Source organism: Haliaeetus albicilla, chromosome 8, assembly GCF_947461875.1.
Source record: "Haliaeetus albicilla chromosome 8, bHalAlb1.1, whole genome shotgun sequence".
Lineage (NCBI taxonomy): Eukaryota > Metazoa > Chordata > Aves > Accipitriformes > Accipitridae > Haliaeetus > Haliaeetus albicilla.
The window spans coordinates 19515452-19532924 of record NC_091490.1 but is presented as its reverse complement, the minus strand read 5'-3'; the positions used below and the strand labels follow the sequence as shown (position 1 = coordinate 19532924).

The following is a 17473-nucleotide window of genomic DNA, read 5'->3' as shown; positions in this document are numbered from 1 at the left end:
AGTATTTTGATGAATTAACATTTAACAAGATAATTTCCACCGCATATTTGTTAGCACATATCCACTGAATTAGATATAATTTCTAATATGCATGTTAGTTCAAAGATTTCAAACTACAGCTAACCATTAAATCTCATCGGAAGCTATTATAAAATGTGTCAAGATGCATACGCTAGTACTCACTCCATTTGGCTTATCTAAAGGCTTCATTAGAACATCTCAGTCTTCACATACACAACAAGTGAGTAGTTGCTTGCTACTTCACTGAACAATCCCAGGAATAAATTCTGAGAGCACACAGTTGCAATATATCTCTACATTTAAAGATAAACTTTGAAGGAAAAGTTGTCCCTGTTCATACAAGCAGTAAGAATAGCTCAGAAAACAAGACAGCAAGTAGATTTCCTTTTTTGCAAGGAAAATCAAAATACTAAAAAGAAAAGCAGAGCATGTATTCAACTCACCCTTTTTTTTTTTTTTTAAATTCATACTTACCATCTCAAGGGTAAACGTTTGAGGTATTCTGGTCCAGAACTGCAAACTGAGCAAATGAACGTATAAAACCTAAAAATATATACATATGTATATGTACATGTGTCTGGGTGGTGGGTGTCTGTACACACACACACACTCTCTTAATGTTTTAACACCCTAGTTATGAAAAAATGAAAGTTAAGCAGGCTAGAAAGCCAGCCATATGATATTTGAGAGTTCCTTTGTCCTTCACCTTCCTTTATCAACCTCCACAGTCTGTGCTGGTACCTACCAGGGCAGATACAAGGTAATTCCTCAATTTTATCCTGGTACCATTTTTTCATATTCCTTGAGAAAGTCCCTCAACCTGTGACTGTATCAGTGATGGTGCTCTGTAATATCCCCACTCCACTCTCTCAAATGCAGAAACCTGTGCACCAGTGTAAGCATGCATTTAAAAGACCCATGCATTCCTGGGTCTTAACTCAGTTCCTTCATACAAACATTCCAACACAACCAACAGCTAAAAGAAAGTATAATAAATAATGAATGAGATAATACTTGATTCTCCTCCAGTTTTCTCTCTCATCTGCTCCAACTGCTCCAAGTTCCTCTTAACATGAAAACACAGACTAACACTCAACATTTTTCACTTCCTTTTGTCCCAACTCATCACATGTGAACAGAGGACGTACATAGCTCCCCTCAAACTATCTGTCCAGCTCTCTCCAGTTCCCTATACTGTTAGTACAGGCAACTACCACTGCATACACACACTGACAACCTACCTTGAAGCATGGTGCTTGTTGCATACAAGAGATTAGTCACCTACACAATGTGAACTTGAAAGCCCTTATCTAACTTATAGGCCCACGAAAGTGGTCTGCTTTAAAACTTCTAACCTCCCAATAGCCAGCACCTATAGTATAATGGACTCCCACACGAAGTGAAGTCAGTAACACTTTGAATTCAAATATGCATTGGTTACCCCACCACCCCACTCTCCTTCATTAAACTGAGATGAAGAACTGTATTTTCCTGGCACCTGAACACATGCATTATTTCATATAATCTACATAAAACTCACACCATTTTTGGAACATACTGTTGTATTAAAGGTGCCTTAATAAAAGCTCATATGTGAGATTCCCTCCACATTTTAAATAAAGACAACCATAAAGTACAGCTTAAGTTTCTTACCTGTCACCAAAAAGCATTGGCTTTTGGAGGCACTGCACGCAAGCCTCATGAAACCACTGCTTACATTTGCAGCACTGCAACATCTTTAGATACCAGCTTCACCAACAGAAAGAAAAACAAGATGTGTTAAAGTAGTATTGAAAATTGTTCTTCATTACATTTAAATTAACTAGCAAGGGATCTTCTGACCCAAACTTATTTTCATAGTTTATAAAAGTCATCTGTACAGATATTTCCGTAAGATTTAGTTCCATAATGAATCACTACTAGAAGAGAGTGACTAAGAACAATAAAAGATAGTCTAGTAAAAGGATGAATTATATTTTTTAATTTCTTCATTTAGTAATTTCCTCTGACAACCACCTTTTAATTCTTGATAATAAGTATTCAGTAACTCCATATAAGCTCCTTCTCACACACCGGATTAGCTTCCTTGTTATTTTCCAAAGCGCAACCCAGCCGCATTAAGTCACAAACAGTTGTTCTGAGGATTCAACTACTTGAATCCTCAAAATGAACCTCATAGTTTATATCTTTTTTTTTTTCCCTTTTCCTTTTTCAGCTTCTCCCTTGAGAAAAGGAATCATGCAAAATTGAAGGTAATGTTTGTCCAAGTCTGCAAAATTCTCAAACCAGAGCTCTGTCTGTGAATATAAACTCAAAAGCTTCGCTTCTTTGTTGGACTCTTGACTTGCCTTGACTTCAAATCTTCAATGCTATTTTAGTCATTTACTCATTCATGCAGACACCAGAGTACTTATCTCTACCTGCTTAAGAAGTCCTCTTCTTGCCTTTCTTGTAAGAAAGAACCAGCAGAGGACTCTGTAATGCCATAAGAGGAAAAAAAGTCTTTACCCTGCCAATAATTGCAATCCAGGGTATGACACTATAGTAGAATCAGACAGCTGTCTATTCCAAAAAAATTTAATGAACTAATCTCTAGATACATCCATATTTGTGACTAATAACAGAGCTGAGTTAACAACAGAAAAACACTGCCTAGAATTGCAAGATGATCAACAATCAACTCCAATCTCAACACATTAACAGCAGCAATGCAAAAAAAAAATTCTTGCTTGTTGTAGAATAGACTGTGATGTTATGTCACGGTCACATGACAATATTAGAACAAACCAAAAGATCTGATGGGAGAAGGAAAGCCATTAAAAATGTATTTCCCATGAGACATTTAAAAAAAAGATATAAATCAAAATTCCACTTTGCATTGAGTTTAATACCTACACCCAATAGAAATAGAAACTAACAAGTTCACAAGTAAAAGTCTACAGGATCAGGGCCAAAGTCTGCAGCTGCATTATGGAGAAAAGTTCTTATATATTATCTGTTTACTTACTCTCCAGGTCCTCCACAATAGCAGTAACACTGCTGGACATTGGTTTTATGACCTGCATCCCACTCAAGGTCTGTTGCATTATACGGTAATGTTTGTTTCATGACTTGCAGTGCTTTGGCATTTGGTCCTTTCTTAAGCGCACCACCTCTCTGGGCCAGAACAAATACATTAGTTTACAAAAACAATAATATATTTTTTAAACTTTCAAATCCTTTAATTTAAAAGTTAAGGAAATTTGTCTAGAATCATGTAAAGTACTTCCACGTTTATGTTTTAATACTAACATATTTGTTTAAAAATAACTTGAAAGCCAAACCTCATCTAAATATTAATTCCCAACATATAAAACTCCCATTCAGATCAAAGTTAACAAAAAAGAAATCACTGAAAAAAATGCTTTTTTTTTTTTTTTTTGTTTCAACTTCAAAAACAAAGTATGCAAGCAATATGGGATGTATTAAGAGATGTTTTTCTAGAAACACACCTTTGTTGTTGTTGCAAAAACGCACTGTCGACAGAGCCATTTATCATCTGAATCAATCACGCTGGAATCAATATTTGGTGTGTGACACAGCTGATGATAACCTGTATAAAAATGATCAACCAAAGTGTTATTATAATGGCAAAAGAAGCTTACACAGAATTAACTATATATAATTTTAATGCAACTATAAGGCATTATCCATCATTAAGTGCCAAAAATATGATCAAAAAGATTGTTAACGCATTCAAAACAGTATTTTAAATTTTCTTAGCAGAAAAAATAAACTTTACTTACAGAACAGGTGTTAGCCACTTTAACATGGATTATCATTATTCACTGAGCTTTTAATAGCCGCTAAGGGCTATAAAATTTAAGATCAGTTGAGCAGTCAGTCAGAGCCAGGCAAATATCCTCCTTCATAAAACAAATCAAAAAATCTTTTAAAATACATTAAATAGAAAAAAAAATCTAGTTACCTTGCCCACATTTATCACATATAACCATTTCATTCGGTGCTTCTGAATACTCTTCCTGACATATTGTACAGACCATTTCCCCACTTTCAGTGGCTCCTAAACAAAGATGAAAGTGTGATTTTTTTTTTCAGATTACATCTGCAGTTGGAACGGTTACCACATGTATGACTTTTTTCGTAATTTCTGTTACAGATCCATGCATTGTAGAAACATTTTTACAGAGCCTAACTTCTTAACAAAAATAAATTCAGACATTTTGTACAGACTGTATGTGTCACAAATATTTATATCACTTATCATAGGCCAACAGATATTTATAGGCCATATATTGCCTATTTACTATGCAGTCCATTGTTCCTTAATATCAACAGTATGTAAATGCAGGCTAAAAAATAGGTATAAACAAAACCTATCTGGACAACTGATAGATATGCTTCTTTTCCTGTAAATATATGCACAATTTGGTGCATATGTTTTTGACAGATCTGCCAAGGTGCTTTAATATCAAACTCCAACACTCTTAGGAAACATGTTATTACTTCTTATACATATCTGCAAGCATACAAAAAGCACACAGTTAAAAAAAGCTAGCTTGCAAACTGGAAACAAAACTACATCTTGCTCCAATTATACCATGTATCAGTCTAAAAATCTGGATTAAAATACAAGTTTCTTAATCTACGTGTTGTCATACTCATGCATTAAAGTTTGATAGTTACGATAAATGAATCAAAGATCATAACTAGTACTATACAGAAGCAGAACAGCAGTATCTTAAAAGCTTCTCAGAAATAAAGCCATTGATTTTTTGCTGTTATGAATACAAAGCTTCTCATGTTAACAGGTGAAGTGCTTAGTTTAAACATCAAAAATCAGCGACAGCCAGATCAGATTTCCATTGCCTTTATACGATGAGGAAATCAGATTTTCAGAAGACGTTGTCACTGAAATTGTCATCCATGCTTCATTAGCATTAGATTATCAAAATACTAGCTACTCCCCAAATATCTGGGAAAAAAAAAAGTCAAAGCTAATATACAATAGATGTCTCACTTGATAATTGCACATTTCTTTATATCACATGAATACTCCAAAATCTGTAATGGTTTCTTATGTACAACAGTTATGGTGTTACTTTTAAATGTGAAAACTCCACTCAAATCTAGGATTTTTCCAGTCTTTGGTTTCTTTCCACGTCATGTTGTTTCAACTGAAAACAATAGGAGGACATAAACTCGGTGTAAATTAGGGCCTGGAGTTTTCTGTTAAGACAGAGTATTATACTCTATCCCTATCCAAATAAACTCAAATGGGATTATTTTTAGAAGTGTTCTCCCCTCCCTGCACATAGTTACATGAAAACAACAAAAAAAACAAAAAACAAAAAAGTAACTGCAAAGATAGAGAGTTGTTTGAAATTTTTTTCTCTTTTTCCAATTTGCCTAATTCATGATCCTGGGTCACATTAAACTATATCACTCTTTAGGATGCAAGAATGTAATAATTTATTTTAACAGATATAGTAATCTAAACAAACAAAATACCAAAAATACCAAACAATGACTACTTCACTGAAGTTCTTGCCTGTTTGTATGTCCTTCCAGAGAACCCAGGATTTGGAACTGTCTTCAAATATAATGAAGCAGTTCTGTTTCAGTTTGTTTATCTGAAAAACAAAAATCCAGTGGAAGCCAGAGTAAAAAGACTAAACAGAAGAATGTATTTAATATTGAGACAATAATACTGTAATATTTAACCAACAGATGATACTGTAAGACTCCAGTGAAGTTAAAAAATTGTTTACCTTTTTGATAGTTCCAAGATAAAACAAGCCATCTGACCATCTAGCTAGGACATCCTGACCTTCTTCAAATTTACACAGTGGCTTTTTGGCTTTCTGTCCATCACGTAATGACAGCTTGGTCAGAGATGCTGAGGTCTTATGGCTTCGACGTAAAGGAGACCGCTTATGGACCAGTGAATTACCCACCGCTGTAGAGTCTCTAAAGAAAGGGAAGCAAGGGAAAAGGTAATCAAAATTTGGTTAAAGTAAGAAACCATATATTTTAAATATTAATATGACTCTCAGCTAGAACTCAATTAGCTAACTTTAGGTAATTAAAAACCTGGTTATGTTTTCAGACTCTACACACCTTTAGTAGCAGTGCCTCTGCTACTGTAAGAGTCCACAAAATTTGAAAGAGGCAAGTTTATATAAAGAAAAAAATCTTCTATGAAATTAGCTAGTGTAAATGAGAATGAGGAGACACAAACTTTCCAGCTCAGAGACTCTTTATAAAGTCACCAGAAGCATCAAAGAATGCATAAAAAACATTCAATACAGGATTACTTATGACTAAAACATTAGTCACTCGAGTTGCTGACAGTTTTCTAAAATTTCAAGGTAGCTAAAAAGCCAATTCTAACTACATTACCTCGGCAGGGAGGGTAGTAGTTGACAATTAATGTGGTATTCGGCAGTTAGTTACTTAGAATTAAAATAAAAATAAAATAAAATTAAAATAAAAAAGAAACAAACCAGGTTGAGCACTATGCTAACTCAAGGTCTATACTAACTCAGGTACTTCCAACACAGCATCATGCTTTGCAACTAAGCATAGCTGTAGAGGTTTCCAGCAAAAGAATTTCTACATGTTAAATTTCTAGTGTAAAGTAAGTTTCCTCTCTGTTAGAATCAGAGAGGAAAAACAAAAGATCTTGCAACCTTTCTTCACACATTAAACTCAAAATTATAAATTCCTTGAATCAGTAATATTTTTTTCCTCACACAATTCCATAATATATAGCCTATTTATATATAAGTGTCAATATGCTTTTATGTCAGACTAGCTATCAAACACTAGACTCCAAGAGTAAGATATAGAAAATTCTAAAATAAGACCAGATGATTCACAAGGAAGAATCTTCTTAAGTAATAGGCAGAATTTGAGACTATAAAACAAAGTTAGCATTCCTATATCCAAATGTATTTTCTCTTTAGAAACTAAATGTATGTATAACTATGACAAACACAAGGGACAGATCAGGGAGTTAAACAGGATAGAGTCAATTGAAAGAGCAAAGTTTCAGCTCATTCAAGATAGCTTTGGTGTATTATCAGCACCAGAAACATTTTAGTTAAATCACAAAGCACCAACAAAACCAGTAAATAAATCAGTGTCCTATATAGTTTCATGAGAATTGCTATTCAGATGTCAGAGAAGTTACTCTGAAGTTTCAAAGAGAAGGGAATCCCTTCTCCCTAAAAAGTTTACTATTTACATTCAATATGAAAATTAAACTGGAATTATAATGGCTTAAAACATCAAAAGTATGCAAAAAAATGCAAAAGTTAATATTCCAGAGAGCAATCAACAGGGTTTTGCATTAAACACTTTAAACCAAGAAGGTTAGACACAAGAAAATTAGACAGCTGTTTTAAGCATATTTATAATCAGTGTAAGCCGAAACAATGATATGACAGTAAAAGCAGCCATAATGGGCCAGATGAGTGTTCCACCTAGCCCAATAACTCTGGCACCCTCATGCACAACTGGGTCACCAGTTTAAGTCCTGCCTGATCCCAAATACAAAAATATTCAGACAGGTGACTAGGGAAGACCAGAGGAGCAGGGTTAAAAAAACCCCAACCAACCAACCAACCAAACAACTTAGAACAGCACTCCTCTCCCAGATATTCTCTAGGTCTCTTACGGAGTGTGGATCGAAATATCTCAAGCAGCAATATCTTCACTTTTTTTTTCTTTTTCAGTCCTTAATGGAATTTTCTTCTGCAAGTTTTCCTACATGTTTTGCTGAACCTGTAAAGCAGCACTTCTTTTTACTTGTTTCACAGCTGGTACCTTGTCACTACATTTGACACCTTTCATCACTGCATCAGAAAAATAAACTGTCATTTTTCCATCTTCTCCATCTTCTTTCCATTCTTTGTGCCCCAGTAATAATGTTCAGACCCACCCAGCCATATTTCCCCCTACCAATGCTGCTGCTTCTCACGTGAAAGCTGTTTAAAGTTACCACTGCTTTTCCCCAGTTCTACTCTAACCTCTGATAAATGGGACAGGATGCATACAGCATTCGAAATAAGTTTACAATGACAGGGTAATAGCATGGCATCCCAGGCCATTTTTCATTCTTTGCTCCTTTCCAACTAGTAACATTTGTAGCCTTTCCCCCCTCTCCCCCCCACAATCCAGCGTTGAGTTAAAAATGTCAAAGAATTATTAGAAACTGCAGGTTCTCATTCTAACTGCTCCCAGACTATTGTTTCTCTTCCCACTGTGCGTTAATTGCTTCTGTTTGCACCAGATTTCATTTGCCACTTCATTAGCCAGTCACTCAGTAGCTTGAAGTCCTTCTACACTCTCTACATTATTCTGAATAACCTCATACCCTTGGATTATTTCATCATTTAACCTTACCATCTTTTGTACATCACTGCAAGATTTTGCCCCTTATCTTGTACAGTAGCTTAAATTTTTGCAAGGGCCTCTGAAGCAGGACCGCAGCCCTTACTTAGCACTTGGTGCAACCCATGTTTGTTCTACTCTCTCCTTTGTATCTGTACAACCATTTACACAGCCAAGTATCAAAGAGGCTCAGAAACAAATGTGTCTGAAGTCAGCCAGGCATGAAAGCAAAAAAAGGTTTACCTCCATCAGTTCCCCAAACCTTTCTGACTACGCACAGGTCCAACTTAGCACAAAGCAAGCAATGTTCAAAGTCTAGGCAAGGCTTGATCAAAGCAGCCTAGAAACAGTTGTGAAACTATAACTTGGTCTCAGCCAATAATTCTTTCCCTAGAAAGGGCTCATCATTACAAAGTATTATAGTATTTAGATACTTCAAATTACATCTATGAATTTGATTTACCATATTAAACGGTTTAATAAGTTGCCATGTGTAGTTTGAAGCACTTAAATTCATTAGTGCACCTTGAAACTGTTTTACAAGTGTTTTGATGGGACTACTCGCTTCTGGAGGTTCAAAGATTTTCTTTCCAGCTTTTTATCTGGTTTGATTTAAGCGACTAGAGAAAGCAGTTAAAAAGCAGGAACGTTGCTCCTCTTTTCCAGTACTTGAAAAAAGGTGCGAAAGATCTTGCACAGAATAAGCAAAAAGACACAATCAATTAATTTATTATACACAATCTAGTACAGATTTACATTTAAAAATCAACAACTATTTTTGAGTTTTATATTTTAAAAAGTCTTCAAAAGGATGAGACTTTCTTTTAAAGTCTCATGGGACAGCAGTTTGTCCCATAACTCCATTCAAATTCTAACAAAAATGTGTTGTGCATCATTTTCTGGCACAAAGCACTTAAATGAGTCTATACATTGACTTACACAACAGCCTAAATTCACAATAGCTACTTCAGACACTGAAGGATCTTGACACACAGTAAAGGTCTGAGCCAATAAAGCAGACACTTCTCCATTGTCCACATTGCTCTCCGTGGGAGACAGCACTGCTGAAGTGATGACTAAACAGCTCACGAAGTAGCTCCTGCTGTGGCAGTTTATGGTTTATCTAACACAGACTGAAAATAGGGTTAGTTATCACAATAGGCTGACACTAGCTTAACAGTTGCTTTCCACATGGATAAGAAGTTCCTCTTGAGGGAAACATTCCCTCAATGTTTTTGATGGAGATTAAGTGGGAAGAGCTACTGTTTTAACAAGACGACTTTAATTAGGAAGCCATAAGTTACTTAAAGTAGGTGTCTCTGAAGTGCCTTCTAGAAATATGGCACATATCACAAGAAATTTAGTGCAGACTGTAGTGGAGTACCAAGAAGCCACATGTACCATTAAAATAAAATTTCTGTTGGAAGTGAAAATGCAAACTGAGGTTAACTTCTTGCTTGCCAATTTTGAAATTGAAGGTTCCACATTTTCCAGAAACTTGCTTTCAAGTCTTCCATGAAGTCAGCTCCATAGCACCTTCCTACTATACCATTCATAGTTACTAACAAAATTAGTAACCTTTAAGTAACAATTTCCCCACCATCTTAAAAACTTATTTCCAAGAACTTCTCCTTGCAAAATATCCAACAGATGTCTTAAGTTTTTCTGAAAAACTTACCCAATATAAAAATCTACTTTATCTCATTTAACTTGCACAGCTAAGCTACACTGCATGTCATACAGCATGTCCAACCTACCTTGGCTTTACATCTTTTACTCAATACTGGATATGTTGTTGCTGTATTCTTAGTCAAGCACTTAAAATGTAAAGAAAGTACTTATGTGCCCATACAACCTTTCAGAAGTTAGTGGGGGAAGACAGTAAAACGTCTCTGCATGTTGAAATACACTTCAAAATAGAAGTGCACTTTTACCATTTCTTGAGAAGTTAATCTCATGAACTAGTGAAAATGCTCATTGATTTTTCACCTTGGGGTCTAGGTCATAAACATAGTTATTCAAGCAAGACAGGCAGAAGACCTTCTATTTATCTACTTCATGAATTAATTTATAATAAGCTTCAGCAGCAGGAGATAGCCTGTCATCCTTTGTCAACAGGAATGGCAAACTCCCTCGGAAGGTAAGCTACCTAAATCAGTCTGATCTGTGAACCATGACAACTCGCTATGCATAGCATTGTATTTATCCAAATTAGATTTGTTAGTTTTGACTGGTTTGTAACTCTTTCTAACCTCTTTATTAGAGGTTAGGAAACTTCAATGTCCATTTGATGCCTGTGACTTCTGTAACTCCACAGCAATGCTACAAAGGAAGAAGCAAAAAAGTTAGGGGAAAAGATGTGAAGAGGCTGGAGAATTAAAAAGGCTGAGCACTCTCCCTTTTGTTTCCAAGTGTCTTTTTCCTCAGCAACAGTGCCAGGCTAAGGTCATTCATACTCCTGTACTCCTTCTGTTGTAACAACTGCTGTGAAACAACTCCTGTTAAGAAAAACTCCCTTGACAGAGTTATTTTTTCAGCCATCTCAGTTCACTGCTTTGTTTCACAGAATGGTTTGTCAGCACAACAGAACAAACGCAAACAAGCAACTCAGGACACAATCTCCCTCAACTGGCACCACCAGACTGCATGACTGTACTATAGACAGTTTCATTGACTATTTATGCAATTTTGGTAAATTTCTTCCAGAAGGGCTGTATGATTCACAAATACTGCAACAGTAACAGATGATAGTTACCCTATGAGTACAGATAGTTTTTGGAAGCCAACTTAAAGATACTAGATTTTAACAACTAAGTGCCCAAAGCATATTAAGAGAAAATTTTAATCCACTGAGACAACTCAAAAAAGTGGGACCTACAGCTAATTCATTTATTCCCAGTAAATACAAATCACACTGAAGGGAAGATGAGTTTAGAGAGCCCAGCAGATTTAGCAGAAGGGAATTCAGACCAGAAATCACACACACACACAGAGCATCCTACTAAGACAACTCACATAGATCCTAAACCTATCTCAGAACTGGAAAATGTGGTATCACATAGGAGAGGAAGATCTAATGAAAGAACTTGGAGATAATCAGTTTAAGTTCTGGAAGTGCAACATTACTGCTGATTAATTGCAATTGCTGTGTCTAAAGTTACAAACTAGACTTTTATTAAACTTTAAAGAAAATTTAATTATGAAGGGTTATAAAATACCAGCAGTCTGTTCTGCTCTCCTTGAAACAGGACAGTTGACATCTCACAGGGAATGAGGGGGGGCATGGAGGGCTAGCAAGGGCTCAGAACACACAAAACTGAGGGCCATTCACACATGGCTTATCCAATACATCAGATTGCTCCCCTCCCACCAGCTCTGGAATGACAAGCTGACTTCTCCATTACCTTTCTATTCAGTTATCTTTCCCTTAATATGGATTAATTTTCTGATATTTTAAACAAATTAAAGCACCTCACAGAAAGGTCTGGTGACTAGACAAGCCAGGTAAGCAGCAAGCACTCACAGCCAGAAGGCAGCAGAAAAGGGAAACGAATCTTTTCCGAGAGCCACAATTTTAGCTGGTTTACCCAGCACCACATAACCAAGCCCAAGCCATGCTTCCAACATAGCTGCTAACCTGTTACTGGGAACCAGTACCTCTATTAACAGCTGGAGAGCTGCTGGATCCCAGCCACATGTTTCTTCCCACCTTCCTTGCAGCTTGTCTGCAATTTATGAGATCTAATGCCAAACATTACTTGTTCACTTTGTCAACCATACCTACCTCTGCCCAAATAGCAAGATTCTGCTGGGCCAACACGACAGACAGACTTAGCAGGATACTTCCTTTCCCCCATCCCGGGGCTCAAACTTAAGATCAGTCTGATTCCAAAAAAAAAAAGTTCACTTTGCTTTTCATAATGGCAACTTTGTTGCAACAGTCACTGTTCCAGTTATACATGAACAATCTATTATATTAGTAAATTGCCATTCATTTATTTCAAGCAGAGGATCCAGTACAAGTCTAGGTTATAGCCTATCCTTTTGTGCTACTTCACGCAGCCAAATTAATATTGAGCTTCCAGTGTGCCATGTCACAGAACATCTACAAGATACACTTCGAGCTCCTTCTCTTTACACTATTTTGTATTCTGGTACAATCAAAAGCCTAACTTTGAGCTCCTTATCTTTAAACTATTTTGTATTCTTCTACAATCAAAAGCCTAAGCCACATCACCAACTGTACAGAATAAGGATAAAGGGACTCTAACCTGGGCATCCCTCAGTCTAGAAAAGCAAAGAGTAATGGTTGGGGGACAAGAAACACATTCTCAAAATTATTTTCTTTTACAGTTGTTTAGGATAATAGAATAATTCAGGTGAGAAGGGATTTCAGGAGTTCTCTTGTCCTGCTCAGCGTAGCATCAGCCATGAGGCCAGACCGGGTGGCTTTATCCAGTCAGCCCTTGGCAGCCTCCAGTGCAGGGGGCCACACAACCACCCTGGGACCCTGTTCCACTGCTGAACCCTCCTCACCGAGGGGGGCAAAAGTTCAGCCCTGGGAACCACAGGCTGGTTAGCCTCACTTTGGTCTCTAGGAAAGTCATGGAGTAAGTCCTCCTGAACACATTTCTGGACACATGGAGAGGTGGTGACTAGAAACAGTCATTTAAACATATTTACCAAGGATAAATCACAGCCTGACCAACCTGAGCACCTTCTGTGTTAAAAACGGCAGGATTTGTGGACAAGGGGAGAGGAGTCGATGCCACTTACCTCAACTTCAGCAAGGCTGAAGGAAGTACCTGACAGGAACCTAATGAAATTCAACAGAGACAAAAGCAAAGTCCTGCATCTGAAGGAAGAACCCCAGGCTAAGATTGTCTGGGGGTCTGACAGACAGAAAGCAGAACACGACCCAGCAACATGTCCTGTGAGCAAAGGCAAATGGTGTCCTGGGCTATACTAACAGGAACAAAACCAGAAGATTGACGGGAAGCGATTATTTCCTTCTACACACAACTCGTTAGACAGCATCTAAATACCGTGTTTTGGTTTTCCCAGTGCAAGAACATCAAACTAGACAAGTTTGGTGAAGAGCCACCAAGACAGCGAAGGACTGGAACGCTTGCCCCATGAGAGGAGGCTCAGGGAACCAGGCTCATTCAGCCTGGAGATTAAAAGGCTTCAGGGAGGTGTAACAGCAGCCTTCCAGCTCCTATGAGAAAATTAGAGAGATGGAATTATTCGCTTCACAGTTGTGTACAGCAGGAAAACAAGAGGTAACACGCATACGCTGAAATAAGAGAGATTCTGATAGGTATGGGGCAGGGAGGAATGTTTCCCCCTCCTCCCACCATGAGGAGGGTTCAGCAGTGGAACAGGGGCCCAGGGTGGTTGTGTGGCCTCCCACACTGGAGGCTGCCAAGGGCTGACTAGATAAAGCCACCCGGTCTGGCCTCATGGCTGATGCTACGCTGAGCAGGACAAGAGAACTCCTGAGATCCCTTCTAACCCCAGTCATCTTTTGACCCTGTGAAGTATGACTGTCTTTAATAAGATTGACTCATGTTATTAAAAAGAGGCAGCCAGCAGGATAAGGGCTTTCTCACATCCACAATACAATAATTTGTGATTTTGGTTTTACTTTCTCACATTCTCCCTCAAGAAATAATAAATAACTAGAAGTGGTTTAATTCTATTTGACATGCAAAGTGAAAGTATTAGTCTTTAAAAGACCATTACATAGTAATATATTTCCCTACATATTTAGTATATAGGGAAATAAGGGTAGGGCAGACCTGTACTATAAGAGCCATTAGTTTGGGATTGATCCTGTGTTTGTACACAAAGTGAAGAGGCAGAAGGTAGTATCAGGGAACGAACAAAGGTTATCAGGTAGCAACACACCTTTTCAGATCAGAACTTCCCTTAATTGCATACTTAGCACCTCCTCCAATACAGCAATTGCCTTTCGGGTTTCTACAGTATCCAAATACAGGATGTCCAGCAACATACCTAAGGAAATATGGTATGAGCATGCACCCAAGCAGTGAAACAGATAACAGACAACATGCTGACTTGCACTAGGAGTAGCCAGGGGTGTGGGGGGTGGGGTGGAGAAAAATGATTTCAGAGGTGATCAAAACCGCATAAAGATAAATCTCCTTCTTTAAGGCTAGTCTCCAAGAACAGCAACCTTCATAAGCACTCCATAGAAAGAAATTAAAAATAAATCAATCTAAAAGTTAAATAAAGTATTATTGTCCTCCAAGGTATTTAGTGAATGAAATATGTCCAGCTCATTAGGAATGTTCTCATCCTTGGCTCTCTTTCTCTCAAAGAAAATTAAGCCTCTTGATTTCACTCCTCCACAGAGATTATACCTTCTAGGAAGAGACCATCAGCCTGAAATCTAGATTGTTCAAAGTGCAAATTCAACTAGTTTCAGCGCTTTCAGTAACAGGTATTACCCTGCCTGAGGACCCTCCAGCAATACCTGTGGTTTTATAATTCTTCTCCTGTTGTGTTTTACTCAAAGACACACTTCCCCTCCATTTCCTGCAAGGAAGGCCTGTAAAGAAGGTGAAACCAACCCTGCAGCAAGCTCAGAGGTCAGTCACACAAAAAGCACTGTCAATTCACAAACTAAAGGAAGATTCATATTGAATTCTAGTCACACGTGTTTCTTCCCTCCAAGCTTTCTCCTCCACAACTAGCACGAGGAGCACAAAATATGCTTTAAAGCATTTTAGGTGCCTCTAGTACTATATTCATTCACATCTATCTCCAGAGAATACAGAAGCTCACTCTCTACTAGGAAATGAGCTACAACTTATTTGTTACAGCTGCTCTTCTCAAAAACATTACCTGATCTCCTAATGCAGGGAAGAACAAACGTGACTGTATCCAAGGCCACCCTTGATACTAACTACCAGTGCATATGTCTTTCACCTATTTAAAAAAAAAAATAATGTATACCTCAACAACTGGCGACCAGCCATATTAAGCCAACTTTTGATAAGCATCTACATCTGATTTAAAATTCCTGCCAGAGTAGAAAAGACAAGATGTTGAGAAGCCACAGATCTCTATTTGACAGATTAAGAGTTAACTGTGGAAAACATTACTACATTATACTCTCAGAACAGATCCAACATTTTACCAGCTTGTAGCTCCTTGCAAAGATCCTTCTTGCTTTCACTACTTTATCGTGCACCTTCTTTCATAGTTTTAATCTTTGCTCTCCCTTACTCTCCTTCCATTAAAAAGCTATGAACCTATTAACCTGTATTCTAGTACTACAGAAACTAAGTTTTTTTCTTCTTCTAACCTCAAATGCTTTCAAATTAATTGTAATTTGAGCTCTCAAAAAAATGGACAAACATTAACACGTTAACTTTTACCAACCTGATTACAGACCAAAAGAAAAAACAACAGGGGAACTGTTTTCTTATTATCCCGCGCTTTTGACAGTTTAGGTATAAAGCATTGACTGATCACTTTCCCTTACACTAAGTCAGGAGAAAATCATGCTATTATCCATTACTACGTTTGACCTTTTAAAGTCATGAGCAGGGCCTAACTAACAGAAGGAAATTCAAGAAACAAGCATGATGCTACACTGCTTTCCTGGCAGCTCTTTCATTTAACTATGCAGGCCCTCTCCTTTAAATAGCACCCAGATACTTCATGGATGGATGGATAAGCCCTAGTATTTCAACACTAGTATCAGCATCCAGAGCATCCAACACAGCACCATATTGTTCTCTTTGACTAACAAAAGTATCAACCCATTCTTCCTACAGAAGGCAAATACCAAAGGAAAGAAAAGACATTATCGCACATCCTTTCAGCGTGCAACAGTTACCATATTTTAGTGGACTAAAAAGGTAAGCTTCTAAGCACGTTCGAATTGTCTAGCTTGACAGAGACGAAAAGATGAGGCGTTGCAAACAAAAAAAGAAACCAAAAACAAAGTTACCAGCGAACACCACCACCTCTTTTGTGCTGCTCTCTCCGCTCTCGAGCAAACGCAGCCTACTCGGACAACATCCTTCAACGAGAAGATAAAAATACAGCTGGCGCAAGCCTAATCGCAGCCCCACCGCTGCGGCACCTCCACGGACCCCGTTAGACGGCCTACCGCCTCCGTTCCCTTTGTTTTGGTCACTGAAGAGCACCACTGACCCCTTACTTGCCTGCCAGCGTCCGCCTCGGAGGGAGCTTCCTCCCCCAAAGGCCTCCGGGCCCCCCCCCCGCGCCGCAGCGGGGCCCCTCGCACCCCCTCCCCGACGGGCGGCGCGGCCGCCGCGGGGGCGGGGGGGGGCGGGGGGGAGAGCGGGGGGGGGGATGCGGCACCGGCGGCCCAAGCTGCGGGGCGCGCCCGCCCCCCGTCCCCCGCGCGGGGCCCGGCCGCCACTCCCTCCCCCCCCCCGCCGCCGCGGCCCGCCCCCCCACCCCTCACCTCATTCGGTCTCTCCAGTGGTGCCAACCGCCTCATACAGGGAAATCAGCGAGCTCAGGAGCCTCCCCCCGGCGCCCCGGTACGGCCGGGCCCTCGGTGCGCGGAGGGACCCCCCCCGAGCACGGACCCCGCGGCGCAGCGGAGGAAAGGCGGCGGGGGAGGGGTCAGACCCGCTTCACAGACAGCCCGGCTCCACCGTAGCCCCTCGCCATTTTTGTTTCCCGCGGAGGAGAAGCTGGTGCATTCTGGGAGCACAAAGGGCCTCGGCCCCGCCCCGGCGGGCCCCGCCTGCGCCGACAGGCAGCTCCTAGGCCAGGGGGCGGGGAGGAAGAGCGCCGCGGCGGAAGGACACAGGTGAATCCGAACCTTTGCCGCTGGTGAACAAAGAGGGACTACTTTAGGCGTGCTCGAGGACGGAGAGATCCTTGCCCGCCGCCCGGGACTCGTTGCGGCAGTGTTGAGGGGTGCGCGCTGCCCCGCCAGCCGCCGTCTATTGTTCCTACCGCACCTGCGGGGAGGCGGCCCGGGCAGCGCCGCCGGCAGCGCCGCCCGCCCCGCCGCACCCGGCGGCCCTGGGGGTCCCCCGCC

General features: G+C 39.6%; 1 protein-coding gene across 4 annotated transcripts in view; it reads right to left on the bottom strand.

Annotated features, from left to right (window-relative positions):
* The window catches only part of MTF2 (metal response element binding transcription factor 2), a 36235-nt gene extending 19082 nt beyond the window's left edge, over nucleotides 1-17153 (bottom strand). For 2 of the 4 annotated variants that reach the window (XR_011325774.1, XM_069789252.1), the window contains exons 1-8: nucleotides 16886-17153; nucleotides 5793-5991; nucleotides 5573-5654; nucleotides 3989-4084; nucleotides 3513-3613; nucleotides 3029-3177; nucleotides 1675-1770; nucleotides 496-564 (exon numbers count right to left, since the gene is read on the bottom strand). Coding sequence is in view for 3 of the 4 variants with exons in the window: in XM_069789252.1 (XP_069645353.1) it covers nucleotides 496-564; nucleotides 1675-1770; nucleotides 3029-3177; nucleotides 3513-3613; nucleotides 3989-4084; nucleotides 5573-5654; nucleotides 5793-5991; nucleotides 16886-16890 (797 nt within the window). In the remaining variant the exon portion in view is untranslated. Of the gene's footprint in view, nucleotides 1-495; nucleotides 565-1674; nucleotides 1771-3028; nucleotides 3178-3512; nucleotides 3614-3988; nucleotides 4085-5041; nucleotides 5192-5541; nucleotides 5655-5792; nucleotides 5992-16885 lie in introns of those variants that run through there. The other 2 variants (XM_069789253.1, XM_009925899.2) reach the window with 2 other exon arrangements.
* Between the last annotated feature and the right edge of the window lie 320 nt (nucleotides 17154-17473).